This window comes from Sinocyclocheilus rhinocerous, unplaced genomic scaffold (assembly GCF_001515625.1).
Source record: "Sinocyclocheilus rhinocerous isolate Xijiao unplaced genomic scaffold, SAMN03320098_v1.1 scaffold53, whole genome shotgun sequence".
NCBI lineage: Eukaryota > Metazoa > Chordata > Actinopteri > Cypriniformes > Cyprinidae > Sinocyclocheilus > Sinocyclocheilus rhinocerous.
Window position 1 is genome coordinate 533,577 of NW_015645538.1, and position 10,007 is coordinate 543,583.

Genomic DNA, 10,007 nt, shown 5'->3' on the forward strand with positions numbered 1-10,007 from the left:
AATGTAGTCAGAGAGGCAGCTCGGGAGGCGGAAGTGAGGTTAGAGCAGCAGTCTGCTCCGTCCATATTATTATTGTTATTTTGGCTGTGTGATGGTTCACGGACGGCGGCCAGCCCGGGATTTCTCCGGTTACCAGCGCAGACACGAACGGCTAGCAAGCCACACGTTACAGCTGCGCGTCTGTCTCACTATAGTTTGATCGCCAGCGTTGACAAAACGCGCAAACGTCGCTGTGCGCAGCGCTCGCCGAGGACTGTCTTTATTATTGACACTGCAACAGACATGAACGGCATCACCAAGGGCAGATTTGAGGTAACTCATATCGAGCGAACTGTGATATTTTGCCCGAGGAAATGAAAACGGGCGGTGGCAGGCTGTCTGAGCGATGACAGTGTGTTTAAGCGTCTGTTTGTGTTGGTGGGCGCGCGCTCGTGAGCGAGTGACTGCGTGCGTGCGTGTCTGCAAGGGTACTGTGTGTGTGTTTTGGACCGAGCAGGGCTCTATTTTTACGTGCCGTGTTTAGGCTTTTGTTCGTCAAGGGTAATCCCGTCCTAACACAACGGCACCAGCTGACCGTGTCAGCAACGGGCGCTGCGCCTGAATCCGTTTAACGTTAGAGTTGGCTGGTGTTCTTGGAGTTTAGATCAAGCTGATTGACTTGCTGACGTGCCCTGAATGCGAGGTCTTGAGAAGATGTCACAAAGCAGCAGTTATCTAAGACACTCGCTGATGCTATTTGTCCTTCTTGTGCAAGTGTTATGGGTGAAGTTGCACCAGGCCGAGGCGTGTCTGAACCAGCTTTGAGCATATTGATTGTGCATGAGCATAACTGATGCTGTATGAGCTTTATTATGTAATTCATCTGTGTCATGTCGTATTGTCCAGGTGTTCTCAAACAGTGATGAGGCCCTAATCAACAAAAAACTTCCCAAAGAGCTTCTGCTCAGGTGAGCCCATCAGAATTAATGACTCTTATTGCAATAGATGGCAGATTACGTTGTAATAAATTTTGTGAATATCTATCTGCATGTCTGTCTCTGTATCTATCTATCTGTCTGTCTGTCTGACTATCTTCCTATCTATTTGTTGGTCTGTCTATCATTCTATCATTCCATCTATCGTTCTGTCTGTATGTCTAACTTGCATGTCTGTCTGTGTCTGTATGTCTACCTGAATGTTTTCAGTTTTCAAATTAAAATAGCTTTATTAGCCTGACATACTTCTGTATGTACTGTCAAAACATTACAGAAAGTGAGCAGAGAGGAAAAAAACAGAATAATAAACAAAAATAAACAAGTAATCAAAAATCTGTTTTTATTTCAGGATTTTCTCTTTCCTGGATGTAGTTACATTGTGTAGGTGTGCCCAAGTATCAAAGGTATGTTCAATTGCTTGTTTAGTTAAAATTAAACGAAACTGTCTAGTAAAATAGTTTTCTAACAATACTTCTTCCTTTTCTCTGTGGATAAACAGGCGTGGAATGTTCTTGCATTAGATGGAAGTAACTGGCAGAAGATTGATCTTTTCAACTTTCAGACAGATATTGAGGTGAAAAAGCACGTGTCAAGTAAATGTTTTGGTTTGTGATTGCAGACACAGTCTTGTGTGTTATCGGCTTTTGCTTTGTATGTATCAGTTTTCATCAGTAATATGTTGCTGTGTGCTTTAAATTGTCTGTCTGTGGGCGTTATGTGTGTGGGATTAACACTGGGTCAGTAGGCTTTTCTACGGAATCCATAGACTGTAACGTCATCCCTGATCCTCTGTGCCTGAGCTCTCTCTCTCTCTCTCTCTCTCTCTCTCTCTGTGTCTTTCTATTAGGGACGTGTCGTGGAGAACATCTCGAAGCGATGTGGGGGGTTTTTGAGGCAGCTCAGTCTTCGGGGCTGCCTCAGTGTGGGAGATGCCTCCATGAAGTGAGCCGCATTACTTTTTGTTAATTAAAACATGCACTGTAGAATTGCGCAGTTCATGCAATAATGAAATTGTCCAATCAAAGTATAAAACAGCGTTTGGCTGCATTTAAGCAACTCAAAGTAGCAAGTTATTAAAGCTATCTCAGTAAATCAGTTTTTGTCGTTAACTGGATGTGATTTGTGGTGTTTTGTAGAGCACTTTTGAATGGCCCCGCCCATTATGAATATTATTGGTCCCTTTCCATATAATTGCATATTACATATCAAATATCTTTCAAATAGCTAATTGGATTGTGCAGCAGTTTAGCTTTCACTGTGACAAATGTCTTGTCGCTGGAAATGTCATATTGCGGCTGGTTAGGAGATGGTGTAAGGATTATTTGTTGCTGTTGTTGTTTGCACCATGTTTACCATTTTTATTGTGTAGTTTTTCTGTTTAAATTGTCAGCTGAGAGGTTTCCTTTGATTTGACAGGACCTTTGCTCAGAACTGTCGCAACATTGAACATCTGAACCTCAATGGCTGCACCAAGATCACAGACTCCACCTGCATCAGCCTTAGCAAGTTCTGCTCCAAACTTCGCCAACTTGACCTGACATCCTGCGTGTCCATCACCAATCATGCACTTAAGGCCTTAAGGTGGGGCAGTCATAAGGTCTTGGGGACCAAATTTAGGGCTGGTTTATTTGTTTTGATTGTGTAATTAATGTTAAATAGCATGATGTTTATTGGACAGAAAATCGTTGTCCTGAGCGTAAAATTGCTTCATTTTGTCAGGAGTTAAAGACTCCAATTTTAAACACTTGATGACCTTAAAGCTAATACACATGGACTAAAAAATGCAAAACTGTGATTTTGGTTTTATGGAGTTTTTAAAACTTAACTGGGGAGTGTTAAATCAAAGCCTAGTTTTGATTTAATTGTGTCAGGAGGTTGGCTTTGTTAATGATTATGAGTCTGTCACCGTAATGAATCTTTTCCACAGTTGTAGTAGATTATTCTGTATGAGCTGGTGAAACAGGAAATTCTGAGAGGGAATATTTAAACGACGAAGAGCAATTATTAACTCATTGTTAGACATTTGAGATAATTGCTGTTTATATTCCCACATCTTAACAGTGCATGGTATGGTTTGAAATTCAGAAAGTACATTTTAAAAAGAAAATATTTATATTATATTTATATTTATTATTATTTAAAAGTTTTGGAAACAAATTTGAGTGGTTTATTGATCCTCATAAGAGGAGTTTATTATAACAGAAAAAACGGGGAAAAAAAATTATTTTTTTGTTTTTTTTTGTAATCAAAATTCTTTTTTTTAACCGATTGAGTATTGTTGTTTTTACTCTACTGGTTAGCGGTTTAAAAGTTTACTTTTTTTTCCTTTTAAATAACATTATTTTGTGTTTTTTGTGTTTGCTAGTTTTGGATAGTGCATGGATAAATGTTGTTTAAAGGGATAGTTCACCCAAAAATGAAAATTAACCCATAATTTACTCGCCCTCAAGCCATCCTAGGTGTATATGACTTTCTTCTTTCAAACGAATACAATCGGAGTTATATTTAAAAACATCCTGGCTCTTCCAAGCTTTATAATGGCAGTTATTTTTCAATAGTCCAAAAGAAGTCCAATAAAGCACATCAATCCATAATAAAAACAGCCTCACATGGCTCCGGGGGGCTGAATAAAGGCCTCCTGTAGTGAATCAGTGCTTTTTTTGTAAGAAAAATATCCATATTAAAAACTTTATAAACACTAATCTCTTTCTCGTTCACAAAAGAGCACCGTTCCGGCGGATGACGTAGGACGTCGGCTTAGCGTAAGCTCCGGTGAGAAGTGACAAACATGGAAGTGCAGAGGAGAGAGCAAAACAAAACACTGGAGATTTAGAAAATACTGGAGATTTTAGAAATTAGAAGTAAAAATCAAGGATTTGTAAAGAAAAATGTCAGAGGATTTCAATATAAGCCAAGAGAAGACTGGTTTTCCTTTGCTAAAGTAAGGAAACTTTGCTTCCTTTGCTCCTGTAAACAAACGTTGGTTCTCACGAGACTTACGCTATGCCTACATCCTATGTCATCCGCTGGAACTCATGGGGTAATTTTCATTTTTGGGTAAACTATCCGTTTAAGTTATTTTTTAACATTTTGTTTGCTTAATATTTTCTTATTGGCTCTTTCTGTCTGCTAGTGAGGGCTGTCGGATGTTGGAGAATCTGAACCTGTCCTGGTGTGATCAGATCACGAGTGATGGCATCGAGGCTCTCAGCCGTGGCTGTACAAGTCTCAGAGCTCTGTTTCTGAGAGGCTGTACACAGGTGCATACATCTATACAAGCACACGCTTACACAAAACACTTTGAGAGAAATCATTGACAGTGTAACATAATAATTGTTAAATGTGCCATTTCAGCTTGATGATGCTGCACTGAAGCACCTTCAAAAGCACTGTCCTGAGCTCATGACAATCAACATGCAATCATGCACAGTAAGACTTTGAATTATTACTATGCTGTTGTTAAATATTGCAAATACACACAATGTAAATTTGTTGGACATAACTAAGATGCTTTCTCCATCTTGCAGCAAATCACAGATGACGGCTTTGTGAGTTTGTGCCGCGGTTGTCACAAACTGCAGATGGTTTGTGTGTCTGGCTGCAGCAACATCACAGACGCTTCTCTGACTGCCCTCGGCCTCAACTGCCAACAGCTCAAGTAAAGCTTTCTTCATCTGTACGCAGATAAGCACACATACCCACACAAGTCGTTCATTCACATTGCATGTGTCTTCCTCAGGATCCTGGAGGCTGCTCGCTGCTCACATGTGACTGATGCTGGTTTTACTGTTCTTGCCAGAGTGAGTAATCACACAAACACCCCAAATCAACAAAACATAAACGCATTGGATTTAGAGAGCATGCTTTGTGTTAGAAGACATTGCTGATGTGGGAGGATTCCTAAACAAACTATGCCTTCTGTTTTAGAATTGTCATGATTTGGAGAAGATGGATTTAGAGGAATGTATTTTGGTGAGTTTAAAATTCCTAAGTAGTTATTTGGTGTATCGTTCCTAGTCATCATGGACAAGTTTTCTTTTTTTTTGTGCGTTGAAGGGTAAAATGTAGTTATTTTTATTAGCATATTCACATAAATAATGATAAGATATAATATGTAATGTGCTATACATTTATTATAGCTGATAATATTGTAAATATTAATATAAAATAAATATAGACTATCATTCAAAAGTGTGGGATTGGTAAGATTTTTGAAATGTTTCTGAAAAAAGTTCCTTATGCTCATAAAGACTGAGGCTGTATCCGAAATCGCCCCCTATACCCTCATTCACTATTCCCTAGGTTAGTCCACTCATACAGTTCACTTGAAGTAGTGAATGAAAACGAGTGAGTGAATTCGGACACTGAGTGTACCGGAAGGACTGCCGCTTTTGCATAGTTTGCTTGCTGTAATAATCATTTGAAACGGGCAGCTCCAGTAGTAAGATTAAAGGATTTATCTTGAACTCTGTCACGGAAATTATGTATAAACCCTAGTTAAACAATTTAATAGTCAATTTACAGTGAATTTGTACCCGTGTTGTATTACGCTGTGGACGAGCGCGTTGTAAAATGAATGGATGATTCAGCTGCAGGCGCCATCTTCTGGCAAGACAGATGCGGGAATTCATTCGGCGTGCGACTCTCACAGTGCATTATGGGTTATCTCTTGCTGTTGAGTGTACGTCTGTTGTACACTCGTTTTTGTGGTGCATTGTTGGATTGAATGAGTGCACTCGAGAACGTCCACTATGGTTTTGGACACCACTAAAAAAGGCTGTTCCCTCAAATAGTGCCCTCTTTGAGGGTATAGGGGGTGATTTCGGATACAGCCTGAATTTATTTGAATAAATACACTAAAATACACTTCTATTTCAGTAAAATTTAATTTATTCCTGTGATGCAAAGCTGAATTTTCAGCAGCCATTACTCCATTCTTCAGTGTCACATGATCAGAAATCATTCTAATATGCTGATTTGCTGCTCAAGAAACATTTCTAATATCAATGGTGAAAAACGTTGTGCTGATTAATATTTTTTGGGGAAATTGTGATTTATTTGAAATATAAATCTTTTGTAACTTTTACTTTCACTTCGATCAATTAAATGCATCCTTGCCGAATAAAAGTATTAATTTCTTTAAAGAAAGAAAATCTTACTAACCCCAAAATTTTGAATGGTGTTGTATTTATATGGGGTAAGTTGTCACAAGGCAGCCTACAACCAAATTTAAACAGTAAAACAACTGAAACAAAGAAACAATGTAAAACCATGAAAAATGTAAACAATTTATCCAAATTGTTTATTTTCTAAATGAATTTTTGATATTCTAATTAATCATTAAATATTCTAAATGTATGTCATTTATTACAATGAAAAGGTGAAAAAACTTGTGCTACCAGCACAGGTCAAATTTTCAGTAAAGTCTACCTCTACTATAAAGCCAAAGTATTCTTAGGCTTTCTTTTTACTGCTGTTGAGCTGTGTCTGTTCCTTGCAACAATTTATCCTGATTAGTCAGCATTCTAATATTAATGTTCTGTGTCTGTACGTGCCATTCAGGTGACTGATAACACTCTGGTTCAGCTCTCAATCCACTGCCCTCGGCTGCAGGCGCTGGTGAGTGTTTGAGAGAGAGTGTGTAGGAGTATTGCTTCCATGCTTAAAGCATGTCCATTTGTTTTCCGAAGCTCACTCTTTGTAGCCTGCTCACTTGGGCATATATATGTGTGTGTGTTTTCTAGAGTCTGTCTCACTGTGAGTTGATAACAGATGATGGAATCAGACACCTGAGCAGCAGTGTGTGTGGTCAGGAGCGTCTGCAGGTCGTGGAGCTGGACAACTGCCCCTTGATCACAGACATCACACTGGAGCATCTCAAGAGTTGCCAGCATCTGGAACGCATTGAGCTCTATGACTGCCAGCAGGTCACCCGTGCAGGCATCAAACGAATCCGGGTCTGTGGAAAATAATCGCTAGATATGTCACAACTCCCACACATAGTCTCAAATGCAACAACCACATACAGACAAAAATGATCCCCAATTATGCGCAGATTCAAATGTGCAGTGTCTGTTTACAGTGCTGGCAAGTAAAGCATGTAAATACTTATGAGTACTTGACAGCAATAATCAGTCACAAAAATATGTTAATTATGTCACTTTTTCAGTTTCATACTGATGACATTACAATCTGTAACATCTACAATCAAATGTCAAAAAGGGCCTTATTTTTAGTTTCATTGGTTGCTGTGTCATTTTGGGAGTAAACTGTGGCCTGTTTTGTTGAACAGCAATTTGTGTCAATACCAACTGTGGTTACTTGCAGTCGGGGCCAGCTTTTTTTTACACATATTTGCACTTTTCTAGTAAATCAGTTAGCAGCAGTTTAATACAGAGCCTGCCTATAAATGCCGTAACATTAATTGAATACAATGTAATTTCTTCAATATTTTTTGTATCTAACTGTTTATTCTTAATTGAGATTTTTAATTGAGACATTTTAGACTTATTTTAAGAAAAACAACTTTGCATAAATATATTGAACACTTGGGAAACAGGCAATATTTCTTTATTAAAGTGTTTTACCACCATTTGGCTTTAATACAGATTCTAACCTTGTTAGAATAGATTCATACAACTTTTAAATAGTCTCCAGGTGATTGCCGTTTATCAGAACATCTGCCAGTTGTTTTAGAGATGTTGGAGGAGGGAATCGGATTCTCATGTCGTCTCAAAACCCTCCCACAGTGGTTGGGTCACATGATTTGTCTAGCCAGGGCAGATGTTGAGGTTCAGTCTGGTCAAAGACTTTAGATGTACAAAGATTGTGTCTTTGAACAATGATTGTGTCACTGCAGCTGCCGTTAGAAGCTCCGGTTACTATCCACCTTATTTTTCAGTGCAGAAGTTTGCCGTTTTCTGTGAGTGTGTGAGACTTCTGGTTCATTAGCCACTGTAGGGAAATAGCGAGAAGAATAACAAAGTGCAGTAAAAGGTAAAACTGTTTGCACTACAAACCATTGTGTTCATAATTAAGATAACACATTAAAATAATATGGTAAGACACACCAGTTTGCATTATCAAGCAGCAAAACAAGTGGTTTTGTACAGCTAAAAATAGCTGGAAGCAAATGAGACCGGAAACCACACACATTACATTTACAAATGGCCGTGCCGCTCTTACGGGAAAAATAAGGCGGATAGAATCATTTAACGTTCTGAGATGCGCGCTTAGGATTGCACGTGCATCAGCTGGTCTAACCTGAAAAATAAGCTTTTCTGACACTATTTGAGCATAAGAAACAACATTAATGTGATGGCGGTCATCCGATTTTATTGGTTATTTCAAATATAAAATTTAATGGTAAGCTTGGTTTTGGAGAACTTTATGTTTCCCCGTTCAAAGAGATAGGAGCTGCTCTTACATGACTGAAATAGCTGCGAGAGAGGCGTTTCAAACATGGCCGCCGAGTGAAATTACTTGCCTTAGAGGGACTTTGGTTTGGTGCTCCAACTGTCCAGGTTTTGTGATAGACACTTTTTTTTTTTTTTTTTGCATTGGTGCCTGTGATTAAGGTTTTAGAAATTGCAGCTTTTTCATAAATGTTGTGAAGTTCTCTGTGGTCGGTTTTTTGAAAAAACAGGGTGTTCCAGTTGAATATTGAGGTTTGCTGTCACTTTGCTGCAGTAGATCTGTGTTGTTTGGACACAATCTATGATTTACTTGAAGTTTTCGCTGATACAGTCTTGCCATGCTTCATGTACACAGTCATAATTGTAAAGACTCATAAAAACACCAAACAATTGGGCCATTAGGGTTACAGATGCTCCTGCTAAATGGGATGCCCAGGATTTGTCTATTTTGGAAATCTGGCAAGTCACCCATTTCACCCATGGCTTGTACTAAGTACAACCTACAGAACATAGACAATAAAAAGATGAATAAAAGATTGCAACATTTGTTTTTTTCACTGTAGCATACATCAATTATATTAACCATTATAATAATGGGTGTTTATACACACACACATATATATATATATATATATATATACATATATTATCAATAAATCTATCATTCTAATTGTTTTATTGAAGCAGTCTTATTTTATTCTATCAAAAAGTAGAAATAAAACTATTAAAAATATTGGTTAGTAATGGACTTATCTTGCTTCAATATACAATATTGCTTTACTACAGACTTATTCTATTTAATTCTTCCATTTAAAGTCTTCTGTGTTAATCTTGAGTTTTGGTCTAGACCAGTGTTTCTCAACCCTGGTCCTGGGCGCCCCCCAGCACTGCACATTTTGTGTGTCTCCCTAATCGACCTGAAATGGGTGTGTCAGAATTAAGGGAGACATACAAAATGTGCAGTGTTGGGGGGCGCTCAGGACCAGGGTTGAGAAACACTGGTCTAGACCAAACCTGACAAGCGATAGGATATATTTATTTATTTTTAGATTGTAGAGAAAAATGACTCAATCCAGTTGTTATGTCATATTCTGCCTTCTGGCTCATTCTGCTGTTGTTTCTCCTGTAGGCTCACCTTCCTGAGATCAAGGTCCACGCATACTTTGCCCCGGTCACACCTCCTCCTTCAGTGCACGGAGGTGGTCAGCGTCTCTGCCGCTGCTGCGTCATACTCTGACAGAAGGAGGGGCTTCTGGGAGATCCCATAGAAAGTCAAGCTGTCAGACAACCTCTAAACTCTGCCCTGCCTCTGCTCCACACCACTACGAGACGCTGTGTGGGGTTGTGGCTACGGGAGGCATGGCTTGTTCACTGAGCGGTTGCCTGGCAGCAGGATGGACCTGAACAAGTTAAGCAAAATAAATACAATGCAACGTGACATACGATACCACCTACTGGATATACAAGAAGAAAAATCAAGGAGCTACCATGTAAAATATTTCATATTTGGATATATAGTAAACAAATCGAAGGAAGTGCTTAAAGCATTATGGAACTACTGAATATAGAACCGATACGCAAACAACATTGAGGCATTTTGATGCCGTTATGACGACTA

The 10,007-nt window shown here is 38.9% G+C and overlaps 1 protein-coding gene across 1 annotated transcript; it reads left to right on the forward strand.

Moving 5' to 3' along the window:
* LOC107706183 (F-box/LRR-repeat protein 2-like) lies at positions 1 to 9,802 on the forward strand. The gene is made up of 14 exons (XM_016509790.1): positions 1 to 312; positions 886 to 947; positions 1,324 to 1,378; positions 1,474 to 1,548; positions 1,822 to 1,916; positions 2,391 to 2,555; positions 4,108 to 4,234; positions 4,329 to 4,403; positions 4,502 to 4,632; positions 4,714 to 4,774; positions 4,902 to 4,946; positions 6,537 to 6,593; positions 6,719 to 6,931; positions 9,519 to 9,802. The coding sequence occupies exons 1-14, from the start codon at positions 283 to 285 to the stop codon at positions 9,624 to 9,626; spliced, it is 1,299 nt and encodes a 432-aa protein (XP_016365276.1). The 5' UTR covers positions 1 to 282; the 3' UTR covers positions 9,627 to 9,802.
* Positions 9,803 to 10,007: the final 205 nt, after the last annotated feature.

Coding starts and splice junctions, on each gene's coding strand:
- LOC107706183 (XM_016509790.1), top strand. CDS start 283: ATGAACGGCATCACCAAGGGCAGATTTGAG. Junction 2,556..4,107: donor CATGCACTTAAGGCCTTAAG/GTGGGGCAGTCA, acceptor TCTGTCTGCTAG/TGAGGGCTGTCGGATGTTGG. Junction 4,775..4,901: donor GTTTTACTGTTCTTGCCAGA/GTGAGTAATCAC, acceptor CTTCTGTTTTAG/AATTGTCATGATTTGGAGAA.